The following is a 15114-nucleotide window of genomic DNA, read 5'->3' on the forward strand; positions in this document are numbered from 1 at the left end:
AAATAATTTACAACAATTACGATAATGCTACCACCTCTGCAGGGCCAAGCACAGTCAATGAAAGAGCAAATTAACATGAAATTAATTTATTTTTTTTTCTTTCAAATAAAGATTTTAATCAAAATGCAGAACTGGGAAAGCCATTAAAGAGATCAAGCTCTTTACTGGCATTTGGGGACAGGCTTTGAAGAAAAGCTGCTTGAGGAGGCAGGAAGGGTGGTACTGGGTCAGATGCACAGACTGGGCCAGCTGCCTTGGGTCACAGGCCCATCCAGGCTGGCATCCTGGATTCTGACAGCGGCCAACAGATGCCTGACAGAGACAAGGTATACATACCAGTTTTTCTCCCAGCCTCCAGCAATTTGTGACTTAAGGACACTCCAAGTGCAGAGGCGGCATCTTCATTTTTAACAGGGTTTCTTTTTCCCCAATCGGCCCCTTTTTCCTTCCCCCGGGGCTTTGGCCAAGCATTTCTGAACCTTTGCCAGCCTTCAGCACCCACATCATCCTGTGGCCAGAAGTGCGCAGCTGAAACAATGTAAAGTAAGTGTTTGTTGTAGTATTTGTTTTAGCCTACCACCTACACTAGCCTGAGCACTGGCTCTATGAAGATGTGAAAATCCTTCAGTTCCTCTGCGCAATGTGCTGACCCCAAGGATGCTCAAACGGCAGCCGAGATGGCCAGCTGCACCTTTGTGACTGCAATCCTACTAAAACGTTTACTTGGATTTTGAAATAGCTGGATGAACACGCCCGAGTTTCAGGCAGTTAGGCAGCCATTTCTAGTTCATCGCTGACCACTGAGCATACCCACAACCCATTTTACTTTAAGTAATGTACTATGGAAACAATATGATGCTTTATCTGATACATTAATCCATACAGAAAGCCCAAGCCTGGTCCCCTTGTGCTGTTCTGGGAAACACCAATTAGGACAGAAAATATATCCTACATGGGAGGTATCTGCGGGTACAAATAGTCTTCAAAAGCTAAATTTCTGTGCTTCTCAATGGTCTGAAGTGCCAACTGCTTTGCTCTCCCGATCCACCCCTACAGAGCCACCCCAGTGCCAGTGCAGGCACCGCTGCTTTCACCGACACCTCCACACCACCTGCAGGCCCTCTCTTGTGGTCCGTTTGGAGGCAGGTAGCAGCAATCTTCCCATCCCACTAGCACTTTGTTTAATCCCAGAAACATGCCATCAACGCCATGGCTACTGGGCACTCAGGAATGCAAGTTAAGAGGAAGGGTCAGTAGTTCTCCTCCTTTGCAAAATTCCCTACTTCCTGTATTTTGAAAGAGCAGTGCCTACAGTGTTTTCTCACCCTTCTCCAGCTGGAGAAACAAAGTATGTCCTACTCACTGTCACCATCACTACCACCAGTGAGTACAGGTCACACAGTGAAAAGCATGCAGGCAGGCTTCACTTTTTTTTCTTAAAATAGCAAACATGAGTAGGATGGATGCGTTGCATTTGGAGTCACCTGCACAGGTGGAAATGCATAAATAACGCGTGCTTGGCTTAAGTTAAATCACAATTCTATTAAAAACAGGGTGCTTGAAACTTGCTACCTATCTACAAGTTTTTAGGAGTTTTAAATCTTAAATGCACAGACCCACTGAGAAGAAACACAGGCTGCACAGATTTAATGTGGCCATTGCCACCAGTCACCAGTGATAGGAGTAACAGAGCTTATCAGATTATTCTTTCTTTTAATAAATCTTGTTTTTATTCTGGAATAATTGATTAGCTTCAGTAGTTAAAAGAACATTAGTTAAAACAGCTGTAAAGATAAACTATTCAGGCAAGTTAATAAGATGAAACAAAACATTATAGAATATGTATTTTTAAAGATGTGGCAAATTTTGAGTTCATTTTCTATTTTCAGAATATTGTAACAACTGTAAAAAACCCTGTCTATTATGAACAAATTGGTTCAATTTTTAATTATTTTTCTTTTTAGAACAGGGGGTTATTGTGAAGCACACACATTCAAATCTAAAGAAATATGGTTTATTAAATCTAAACTAAGAGATGCAAAAACACAAAGCAATCCATTAATTGTGCTGTCCTTTCTAACAACTTCCTTGCTGACATGAAATGATTAGGGACCACAGGAATATTTTGGAAACCATAACGAATTTCAGACAGGACACGTTTCAGCAGGTATTAGTGCAGTAAAGAGGTTACTTCTCTTTCACCAACACATACACTCCACTTCTCACTCACCTTTCATTGCGTCTAAAACCCAGCATGAGCCCTTCTCTGTTACTAGCACCTTGCTGACTTCCAAGAGAAACAGGCAGGCTCCGTTTTCTTTCGGATTTGACTTTTTAACACAAGATTTGGTGGTCCTAATCTTTTCTCAATTATGTAACATCAAAATAACGCCACGAACAAATACCAGCTGCACCGGGGAGACGATACAAAAGAGAATTTCAAGGGTTCCAAAACATCTGAAGCCCTAATTTCCCTGCTTTGCAATGTTGTCCCCCCTCCTGCCACCATGAAAAAAGGAGACACTCTTTAAAACAAAATCAACAACTACGTATTGAAGTCATCTGCCCTCCCTCTTTCTTCTCCGTGCAATTAAAGGCATGATGCCAACTTTTCAACAATGAGCCTCGTGGCTCTGGCTGACCCACGTCTTACTCTTTCAGAAATGAGCAACGAAGCTCAAAGACAGCATCTCAAGGGAAGCCTTGGAGCAGGACCTGACCAGCGCTCCCAATACCTTAAACACAGAGGGGAGGCTAGCCAGTGATGAGTTGCTTTTTCACAGTTTATAGCAAGCAAATATGTCACAGCGACACAAGAGGTCTGGCACACCAACAAGGCACAGGTAACAGCATTTCACCCAGCCCTGACCCCACTGAATCTGTAGCTGAAACCGCAGGCACACGGGCACTTCAGAAAAAGTCAGGCTGTTTGAAATACATTAAACATACTGCAAATAGGGGCAATTCTACAGCTTGCATTAAAAGTACAAACTTGGCAGCATTTTTGCCAACAATTTGTTTTTCTGTGTTACTCAAAGAGAATAGCCCTCCCTCATGGTCAAAGGGGTAAAAAAGTACTCAAAGCTGCGACCTTATTTCAGCAGAACAACTCACCTATCCAGCACAGCGCGATCTCTTCCTTCACAACACTATCTGCTGTCACACTCCGCTGGCCTGAAGACCAGACCTGAGAGGACAGCACACAACATCAGGCACGGCTGCTCAAGGCAAGAGTGAAATACTTTTTCAAAATTATTTGAGCAAAAAAGCTTCAGTCTCAAAGATAACATGATTTTTCTACATAATTTTTTTTTCTCTGGTAAAAATAATTTACACTGCATCGTTCTTATTATCCTTACTATCATCTTTCAGTGAATGTCCATCTACAAATTCATTAACTTTTTTGAGACAAATCATTGGCATCCTAATCTTCTGATTCCCATGAAAGACTCACTTCCGAGATACAATTGCAGCTGCCCCACACTGCCAGTTACTGTATCATACACGTCTTAAAATTCCGTAATCAGCATCCACCAGGTGCCGTATCGCATTCAGCACACCACAGTCAGTCAATACAGACATCCCCAAACACACCAAGGCTGGTTTTGTCAAATGTTTTATTGAGTGTAGACATCTGGAGTACTGTAAAACATGCATTATCTGTAGATTCAAAAAGGAGCAAGCCACATTGTCCTCACTGTCAAACGTGTCAGGCTTGGCATACATGATGGAGATTAATGAAGTATCATGAGAGTAATATGGTTCCTGAAAAGCTTCTACAATTTGGAGTAGGGTCTTAATCGTTTGAAATGCAAAGCTGTTCACATTTAGTGAACTTGCATGTTTGCTGGAGGTGCCATATTTTAATTCAAAACAAACAAGAATGATTTCACGGGGGGGGAGGGGGGGGAGGGGAGGTTCCCTAGGTAGAAACTGTATGCTTTTTGTTTCCAGATATTCCATCCTAAATGAAAAATCATATGCTTTTTGAAGCAGCACAGTTTATTTCTGAGCAATGAACAACATCTGATACTCATTTCTTCTTGGGTTGTTGAGGTGTATTAAATTTAAAGAAGATAATATCTCCATCCTCCACTATGTAATTTCTGCCTTGTTGTCTGTATTTTCCAGCAGCCTGTAAATAGAACAGACAAAAGGAAAATGGGTTATTTCATTAGACATTTTGTAGTATTTTCAAATTGTAATTATTTAACTACATTCTGCTAAAGAAAGGTACTACTTCAGCTTCAGAGTTTGACAGCCACAATACTAGTCAGTTTAACATAATTTGGTTCTAAACACATATAAAATAGAAACAAAAATAATTTAACCTCCTCTGAATTGGTGGTGCTTAAATGCCATCTGAATTGCACAGTGCTAAATCTGTAAACCCTAGCCAGTCTTAAGATAAAGGACACTAAAAGAATTCCCCCCCCCCAAGCTTTCTGGCTTTCTTTTTCTTCATCTAAAAAACCTGCAGATGGCAAACACTGGCAACAGGAATCCGAAACAGGATTGCTGGAAAGGGCAATCGGCAACAGTTTGCCTCGTGGCTGCTTGGCTATTAAAACAGCGTATGAACTACTTCTGAGCGGCTGGACAAATGTCTACTGTCAAAACTAGAGATGGGAACCCTATGCAAAAGTCACAACTGTACACGCCTCATGCTTCGAGGGGGGGTCTCTCGTCTGCTTGTGCCCAGATAAGGAGGACCGAAGAGCACAAAATACAGGCTTGGTTTTTCTGTCAGAAATTCCCTTTAAAAGGAATTTGCTTCAGACTGACAGAGAGAAGAGCAGATAGGCTGTGAACCCACGATACAGAAGAAGGCGTGTAGACCAAAGACATGAAAAGGAAATTTGTTATGAAAATGCTGTACTTGAGGAGAACAGAAAATAGGCAAGGAATCTATTAAATATCAGTACTCTCTGCATTAAAATTTATATTTTTCTGTCTTTATGTCATCATAATTAAACCTAGTATTACAGAGGCTACAGAGAAGCTGTGGCATTAGGACTGACAGACTGGGTGGGAGGTGGTCTGCAGAAGCATTTATCTTGAAAAGTGATCTAAAACATGGAAAAGTTGAGAGCTTCTGCTTTAGTTCAATAACCATTCCTGTTTTGAAGTTTCCTCTTGCAGGAGAAAGTGCTTCCATGCAAGACCTCACTGTGCCATTATTCTCAATGACACTATCACAGTGGTGGCATGCTAAGATCCCATTACAGGAAAGCTGTTAACTAATGACCTTAGTTGCAGTAGAACAGATCAGATTAATGGTACATAGTTAACTTGGACACCTTTCTTTCACAAAACCTGCTCTATAAAGCAACGTATTTCCCCATATTACTGTCTAGAAATTTAGAGGCTCAATAACCTTGTTGCTGTCATTCTTTATTTAAATATGGTCACCAGTGATGCTGGTGCCTGGAGTCTACAGAAAACTGCCGAGAAAATAGCCTCGACAATAAATATACAGTGCAAAAGTAACTGACCTTATCCCATATGACACTATCGATAAATAATAAATAGTACTTTGGAAATGTTTTTATATTTGTCCCCCCCATCCCTGGAAATCTGTTTAGACTATAAAAGGTTTACTTTCAAGTAGACTTAGTAGTTCTTGCCTTTGAAGATTCTAATAATGCCCAAAGTCAAGTGTAATTAGACTAATTGATGGCATAAACACTAATAAAACAGTGCTGTAAAAATCGTCAGCAAGCATAAGCTGCAGGCACAGGTACAGAGATATTTTACAGTCAAATACATTTATAACTCACAAATATTTGTTGAAAAAACTGACCTCCGCAAAGTAACAATGCAGATTTTTTTTTTTTTAGCACACTACTGCACGCTGTTGAAGTGGCATAGACTTCTTTAATTAAATACATTTTGACACACTAATGCAAGTTTATGTATTTTTGTTACCAGTTTATAGTTAATTAAAAGTGACAGTGTTCCTTTAAATTCTCTAGAGACCATTTAATCCATTTCCATCACTATCAGAAACACTGGTTGAAAAAATCAATACCCATTTGTGAATCTTGAGTATGTATTAAACAAGACACGTCTAACCAGTTCATTTGCACTTGAAAGCAGCCATCTGTAGAAGCCAGCTTTGCCTAAGCAGATATGATTGCTAATAATGTGATATCCCTGTAGACTACAAAGCCCACACAGAGCTATTCAGTGTATAGTTCACAGCACTGGCATCAAATTAGTTATGCTGTACTGGTGTTAAACACACACAAAATCAAACTTAAAAATCGATCAACTTGATAACATACAAAGCAAGCAACTCCCATTGCCACTGTTATTTCAGTTGACTCCTAAAAGCTCCCAAAATTAATTTTGAAATTTACCAGCAATATAAAAGTAATTAGTATTGTGTATGGCACGAAACACTGTATTAAATGCAAATTGGAAAAAAGCAATATAACACATTTTTCTAAGAGCAAGAGTTTTTTTGTAACCTTGATTAAAAAAATGAGTAACAAATGTAAATATGCTTGCTTTACAGATACTTCAAAACAGTAAAAATGTAATCATTAAATATAATTTGAACATGGAAGCTTGATGTCTAGAATCTCACACTGAAAAGCAAATAAAAATACACAAACAAAATACTTATAGATTAATTTAGTAGGTACTAACTGATGCAGCTTCCCAGGGTAAACGCTCAGATTTGACCATCAAAAACTGTTGCTGGCAAAATTTGAATCTTGGTTACATAAAGTGGTTTCTGACTGCGCAATATTAGATTTATTTATAGCTGTGGTTTCGCTTTACAACTACAACTCTACTTCCCTTTTCATAAGGCAGTTCACATGCCGCAACGAACCAATTATACTGGGATTTTTTTCCCTCACTTCCTGGGGTTCAAACAAACCTATTAAAGTCCTGCTGCTCGGTATGATCTTCCTTAGTGATACCACTGAGGAAAAGCTGAATTTGAAATCAGAGTTTTGCATACCTTTCAAGCTATCAAATAGCAAACAATAAAGCTGAACCTTTTAAATTCTTTAACACATTCTAGTGTGTAGGAACCTTCAAATACTGAGAGTAATTAAATCAAACCAATGTGCTTGTAATTGCAGTTTTATAATATACAAATCTTAATAAAACACTGAAAATGCCAAATGAGAAATCAATGTGTATGAAATAAAGGGAAGTTTCTCTGCTTAATGAAGGTGGAAATAATGCAGTAGCAATGCAAAGAACACTTTTTCTTAGGACATTTATTTGCCATGTACAAGTTCATTTCATGTTTAATAACTTCAAATCAGATATAATTTGTCAGCTATAAGAAGGGCACAACTTTAGGCACCCAATCAGTCTCTGCCCTCTAGTGTTGAGAAAGCAGATAAAGCTCTTTTTAACAGAAGTATCACTACAAAGAAACGTGAGCTCAAGAAAAAAGTTTTTCATTAAATATCTTCACTGCCTATTCAGTAGACAGCAACTAGGAAACTTCACAATGTAATATATTTTCGTGGACTACTGACAACCATTACTGGCACCCTGAACAATCAAAGTAAGGCATGGCATTTTTGAGTAAGACATCAAAGGGCAATTGAATTAAATACTGATATGGTAAATTTTAAGGTTCTAATTATGCCTATCAGAGCCTAGGACTGGAATCCACTAATCCATGTGTGTGTAAAGTACATTTTCATAACATAATATTTTCTTAACCATTTGCATCTGACATTTGTAAGATCTTCACTGCAAACTCAAAAAAAGATGACATTATTAGAAGATTTTCTGTGTTTGTGTTTCCTTTAAGAGGCGATTCAAAAATCTGCTATCTCATCTTAAAAATCCAATTTTTCAAAACAAAGTTCATTTTAAAGCTTATTAAATTCTGAACACTAGCATGCAAAGAGAGAAAAAAAAATTAGCATAGCATTTGGTCTTGGTGTTGACATAAACTGTCATATCTTAGATACTGAAATAGTTGCATTCCTGTTCAGTAAGTTGGTGCATTTGAACTCTTTCTTAAATAAAAGATGAAAACAGATTTTGGTCTATTGCTAGAGGTGACTTAAGAATCACTTAGCATCAAGAACTTCTTCCCATGGAAAGAATGGAAAAATGGCACATAATGGAGGAAGGGAGGAGAAAAAGATGGGGAGCTCACCTTGACAGCAGCTTCTGAACCTCCTTCTTTAAAATCTTCATATTTCATTACTTCAGCCATAATGAATCCCTTCTCAAAATCTGTGTGAATCTTCCCTGCTGCCTGAGGAGCCTTCGTCCCTTTCTGTCAAAGGAAAGACCGGAAGAAAATTAATTGCATTTAAGAAGACCGATTGCAGGGAAGAGGTTTCTCCTTTTTGATATCCTTTCAGGATGTGCTAAAACTTTGTTTTGTAGCAGTTAAAATGTTACGCATCCAAAATTCAATTCTCAATACTGGGACAGACAGGCGCCTTCGTCACAGATAAACCAACGGATATTAAAGGGCAGCTTTGTTTTTCCTGATAGGTATCAACAGCAGTATTGATTTTAGAAGCTATGATTGTGTTTTGTTGTGAGATTCACTTCGATCCCTAGCTCCTGACACAGACAGAAAGTGAGGAAAATAAAGTAACTTAAAAATCTGAATTATGACTTTTACTTACATCCAAATAATTTAAATTAAATGATAACATTCATTGGTGATCCATATTTATAATCAAAAATTATTTATGGAGCTCAAACCCTACATATTTGCTTATTTTTATTTCAGTCTAATATAGAACAAAATGAGTATTCTTACCAAAATGTCAACAGCTGAATCACTAAAAAATAAAAAAATCACAGGCAACTATTATAAGATAATTTAAGTTTATGCAATAGGGGAGAATGCATTATAACTGCGTGCTTTAAATTACAAGGACATACATTCTGTGCACATACAACCATGGAGAGAAATTTGAGAAATAATGGTGACCTAAAGGCTGCTTAATAAAGCATGTTAAAGTGCTAAGGAGTCTGACACTGTAAAGCACAGTTTTTACAATAAAAGATGTATTGGGTTAATATGGCTACTCACTGATGCTTACCTGACTAAATATCTTTGCACATTAAATCACAGATAGTCACAATCAGTCTTAAGACAAACCAGCTTTCAAATTTTCTAATAAAGAGCAAGCATTTCTCCTACTGAAAACAGTGGAGTTCAGAATGTGCTTTTAAAAACTGTGGCAAGAATCAGAACAACTTCTGCCTTTGTATTATTTTGGTAGCTATTTCAGGGACTTCTGCTAGCAGTTACCATATAAAACGAAATGAGATAAAAAGGCTAAAAAAATAAACGTGCTTTTAGGAAAATGAGTTTAACATCCTAAACCATACACAAACATCTGTAGCAGTATTAATACAAATACGAATTTACTAGAAATTATGTTGATTAATGAAAACAAATGAATTCCATTGAATGAAAGTAAATACAGCACTGAGATTCACTGCACAGCACTAAACACACTGATGCAAAAAATAAAAGCTCAGTGACAGATTTGCACCTCCAAAAGTTGACATTTCTGTAATTTTTAAGATAAGAGTTTATAACTACATGCATTTCAAATTGCAATTGCAATTCAAATTGCAAAAATTCAAAATATTTTTCAATGCTAATCTTTCTATTATAACATATTTACATTCAAAGGCAAACCACTACAGCTCAGCTCTTACTGTCCTCTGGGAATAAATTAGTAGATCTCTATGGCTATAATCATTCTGCATCAATATTTAAAATGCATAATATAATTTTAGGCATTACATAAGTTCCCAGATAAACATATAAAACTACCAAAATAAATGAGGTATAAATATTAAAGTCAGTAAAAGACCTGAATTACTGCACACTGATTTTAGGGTTTTGAGCCCAACTGTGTATCCATGAGGAATATAATGATGTTATATTGCTTTTATTGCTGAAAATGTAATCCGAGCAAAGCAAAGGAGGAATGAACCATCCGCAACCCAAACAAACTTAGTGAATACAAAATGAAAAGCAACATCAATTTCACTGCAGACAAACCCAGTCACACAGATTAAGCAAGCACAATACTGGTACGTCTTATCTCTGACCACAGGAGGAGGGTAGACAGATTCTACAGGATGAAGAAATTCAGACTATGTAATAGGCAGAATCAATTGTTACCTGCCTCAATCAATGCAGCTCCACTTTCACTGTTCAGCAGCTCACAAATAATTAAAGTTATCCTGGACAAAAACCTCATCTGTAATGACTAGCTAACCGCCACCATGACAAACTTCAAAGTCAGTGATATCAATCTGAATTCAATAGTGTGGAACTGGATATAGCTGATGAATAAGTATGAATCTTACCCTGATGGTCCATGCACGCACTTCATCTGGGCCTGCAGTGAAAAAGTATTCTAGTTGGAGTGCTGCATATCCAGCCTTAATGATCTTTGCTAAAGCACTGAAAAAAAAATGAATCCAATTCATTCAACATATACACATATAACAGCTAAATCCCCCAAGTAATCAATTTACACGAAAGACATCACGCATTTTGAAGATACCAGGTCTACTTTTAAACACAGCAATAATCACAGTAGCGTTTTTCTTTGAACTCTCTTCAGAAATACTTTTTTACTGCAGAATCATAAAGGCAGTATTTTGATTTGTTTATTTGGCAGGCTACAGAAATATGGGATAAATTTAAATCACCCTATCAGGCAGCACTTTTGGTCTCATGTAATTTTCAGGACTCCAGGTCATGAAAGCATAACTGTTTGACTGAAATTTGATATTGAAACAATTTATTACAGTTCTTCAGAAAAATTATGGCAAAATTTTCTCCACCATCCCTATTCCCCATGGATGACGAAACAGTTTTGGTGATCATTCCTTCTCAAAAATATACATAACTAATACCTATGTTATAATTAAAACACTGTACAGAGATGACAGATGACAGTTAAAAACTTAATTTAAAATAAATCTTTTCACTCTGTCTCATGGTAAAGAAAGGAGAAGATTCTCTCTTTATAATGGTAATTACTCTGTCATTTATTATTCTATCAGCGCAAGCAATTAAATTACTGCAAGGAAATAGTTGATAATAAAGTGTAGGGAAAATGAATGCTAATTAACCTTTGTGTCATGTTCTCTTCCAGATACTTCTGTTTCTCCTCAGCACTCATATCTTGCAACTTGAGTTCCAAGGCCCCACTAAAAGGAATGACCAAAGCACCCGGGTCGTGCTTGTCCACCCACTCTTTAATTTTTATCAACCTGTAGACAACAAAGGGCACAACATTATCTTGTAGTGCATGCATGGCTGTACCACATTCATTATTATCAAGTAGCACATACATATTCATAAGAATTGTACGGATTTATGATGCCATCTTTTTGTGTATTGCTTTCCAAGGTCAAGGCATTAACAGGCAGCAATTGCTTCAGGTGTACTCCATTAACATTTCACTGTTTCTTGGTTTCTGTTTGGCATTTAATCTATCAGAAATAGGCATAATTTGAGACAATAACTAGGTTTTTGGTAGAGGTTAAATACTGGCAACCTAAAATACTAACTGAATAAAACTTTGTAGATCTGCGGATGTACATTTTCCTGAGACTTCCAAGAGTGGTATTTATCAAAAGCGGTAAAACGGAGGCTCTTCAGTTTTAACTGTGACTTTTTTTTTTTTAAAGAAAAAAAACATTTCAGTGGCTACGGCAGCTATGAGCAGACAGTAAAGAACATTACACTCTACAAACTCCCAGACAGCAAGCAGCACCTTGTTTTTTCGAGCTACTGATCTTGGAGTGTGCCATAGCTAATGAATACAGGGCCGTGTTACTACTAGTTTCTCCCACCTTTCTACTATGTCCCCAGGACAAAGCTTCTAGATACTACACTACTATTATTTTAAAACAAATAATCAAATCTCCTATTCCTCTTAATCTTCAATAACTGGAAGTATCAATAATAGCTTGCTGTACATCTAGTATTTTTTTTTAGTTGAATGAAATACAAATTTAGAGTTACAGATTTATGGTGTTAGTTTTTGAATGTTCAATATCCTATTAAAATTAAGAAAATCTTTGCAGCAACAGCTGATGTTTAAACAGTCTCTAAACACAGGCATCATATTCATGACTGCAAGTACTATTTATTTTAAATTTAAGGGAGACGTTCATACATTACTTGTAAGGAGCTGAATATTATTTATAGGGCACTCTTTCTGAACAGGTATGAATGGTAAGAACGACAACTCTGTACGCTCAGCAAGAAAACAAAAGAGGCATGGGAATACTTCCTGTATACTAAGAATCAAAGTACAAAATACAGTACGTTGGGTGCTGGATGTTTCAGACCTGAAGCACCCACCATACAGCACAGGGTTTTATGCTTGCTGAGTTCTTTTTCTTAGTCCTGCTAATCTCCAAGATTTAGACTAAGGTTTTAACTGCTATTATACTAAAGTGCTTTGAAACTGTGGCCTGCAAATCTTTAAATAATCAATGCAAATGTCACTTCAGAAAAAAATGAACTGAACCACAAGTTCATCAACACACATTTGTCAAAGAAAATAGCAGGGGATCAGAGCTATTATGAGATTAAGTGCATGGCCCACTGAGTAGGGTTTTAGATGGGACAAAGAATATAAAAGTTCACTCAACAGTTTTCACACGTTTGTTATATAAGGCTGGTCTTCTGTCATTTACTTATGTAAATACCCCATCAGTGGTTTTCAATCTTCATTATACTAATCTTTTTTTCCTTCAGCTATCCAATGAAAGTATAGTCTGGTATCCAGGACTGATATTGAAACAGTATTGCCTTCAGAAACATCTGAACTGAAAATCACAATTAAGGTGCATTTCTGAATATGACATGTGACATTTAACACCACTTCTAAAACTGACATTTGTAGTTAACTAATTTATTTTGGCTAACAAACTGGATATCGAAGTTCAGAGATTATAAATGCCAAACTTTTACAGAAAACATATCTAGAAATGGAATTGCTATTCGTAAGTGTACTTCCAACATCTGTGCATACATCTTTTTTATATTTTTTTAAAGAAAGTATCTAACACTGGTCTCTAGACTAATTAAATAACGTACCAGTGAAAGACAGAATGAAGCATGCAAACTTGAAAAAGTGAAACAAGCTAACGTCAAAAACTGGATTCAAATTCTGTTTGTAAATATGGTCATCATAACTAATAAACTAAGAACTATTGTGGAACAACAAGATAAGAAATAATTACTTTGGCTAAAACACCAATTCAGAATAATAATAGTCTTAGACTGTCATTTTAACAGCTTTTCTATTGAGTCCTTAGAGGGATTATTTGCATTCCTCAGGTATTCTATTGTACAATTCAGATGAATAAAGACTTACAAATCATTCCTCTACCGCCAGTGTGAGACTTTGATCCAGTGAATACACCATTGTACCTTAACTATAATTGGCAAAAAACCTGACAGTGTAGAGCATCACAAGCTTAATAACAAAGGAGAATATCTCAAAGTGTTGACAGATGATCTTCATAATGCAGGCGCAGAGCTGGTACATTTTAGCAATAAATGAGCACTGAGGTCTAAAGGTCTCTGAAGTGACTGACATCAGACCTGCTACAGCCTCACTAAAAGAATAAGGTACTGCATCCCACTCTGTACAGACAGTCGGGTTCTCTGCCCGAGTCTTTCACTTTTGCGACTTTCAATGTCACAGGAATTACTAAAAAGTACCAAGGAATTCCCCTAATGTTGATCAAAATAGGGAAAACAAACAAAAAAAAGTAAATACTCTAATATAAATACTGATATATTTCTAAATGAAATTTTCCCCAAAGGAAAAATGCTTGACTAATAATAAAGTAATAGTTCAAGTCTGCTTTCCTGTTAGGGGTAACCAAGCGTGCTAAACGGAACAAAATTCTCTTAACAAATGGCAACAATTAACACCAAAGTCTGGTTGATTTGAGCACATAATTTTTCCATGGAAATGTTGTACGTCTGTAAAAGGACAGCATTAGCACACTCATTTGGGCCTTTGTTAAGATAAGCAAATCCTGGAGTATGTCTCCATTATTTCATACTATACTTGGTGATGAATGATGAAGGGCATTGGGTGTTAGGCTGAGAGAAACAACTATTAATACTTAAGATGATCTCAATTAAAAAAACCCAACACACTAAAATGTAACAAAATTAAAAGTGAAAAAATCCCCAGTATTAGAACTGGAAGAACCAATGACCTTGATTAACAGCTGAAACTACTTTAAGAAACAAGAAAGTGCTCAAGATGAAAATCCTTCTTGACAACGTAAACTGGAAACTGTGTGAAAACAGTGTACACATTAAAAGCAATTCAAAATATCCTCCTTCCTAATCAGGTTTCTAAAAATGCCGTTATTAGTAGAATTAAAACTAAAAGCTGATTATAAAATGTAAAGCAGAAAGAAGACAGGTTTATTTTAGTACTGCTCAGTAATAACAGCGAGGGATGTCTCAGAGCACTTCTGGACATCCAACAGCCTTTTCCTATTGAGGTGGCTTGATTCTTCCCCCTGTGGAGAGGGGGGTGCCAACAGCAACTACAGAGGGTTCCTGAGCCGAAATTTGATTCTATTCGTCACAAATGGACAAAATATCCTTACTGGCAAAAAACGTAGACCCAAAGGACAGGAAGACAACTACTCATTCTGTGATGGCAAAAAGAAAATCTTAAGTAAAAACTGAATCAAAAACTCAATTAAAAAGTCAACTATGTAAAAACCTGACACAAGCCCAAACTCAAGACAAGAACAAAACCAGATCTGAACAATTTGTAAGTGAAGGCAGCACTCAAAAATCTGACCAGGGAAAACGGCCAAGAGGAATTAAGATGCTCACTTCCATCTAACACTTACTGTTGGCTTATAAGGAGATAATGAAGAACAACAGCATGTCAGCATATTTGCTACTAACTCCGAAAAAACCAAGATGTTTCCTTGCCATTAGCAGATTCCAAAATTTGACAAAGGTGTCATTTAAGAGCATTACAGTCTTTAACTCTGCATCAGCCTGGCAAGGAAAAAGTAAATGAAAGAAGCCAATGACTTCAAGTGCAGAAAGATCAGGACAACTCCTGATACTAAATC

General features: G+C 36.9%; 1 protein-coding gene across 2 annotated transcripts in view; it reads right to left on the reverse strand.

The window, feature by feature from the left end:
* Nucleotides 1-3600: 3600 nt before the first annotated feature.
* OLA1 (Obg like ATPase 1) overlaps nucleotides 3601-15114 on the reverse strand; it is a 103606-nt gene continuing 92092 nt past the window's right edge. For both annotated transcript variants that reach the window (XM_037397312.1, XM_037397313.1), the window contains 4 exons: nucleotides 11110-11250; nucleotides 10336-10432; nucleotides 8141-8263; nucleotides 3601-4135 (listed from right to left, as the gene is read on the reverse strand). In XM_037397312.1, the coding sequence (XP_037253209.1) occupies nucleotides 4034-4135; nucleotides 8141-8263; nucleotides 10336-10432; nucleotides 11110-11250 (463 nt within the window). In that variant the 3' untranslated portion in view covers nucleotides 3601-4033. The remainder of the gene's footprint in view (nucleotides 4136-8140; nucleotides 8264-10335; nucleotides 10433-11109; nucleotides 11251-15114) is intronic.

Source organism: Falco rusticolus, chromosome 8 (assembly GCF_015220075.1).
Source record: "Falco rusticolus isolate bFalRus1 chromosome 8, bFalRus1.pri, whole genome shotgun sequence".
NCBI lineage: Eukaryota > Metazoa > Chordata > Aves > Falconiformes > Falconidae > Falco > Falco rusticolus.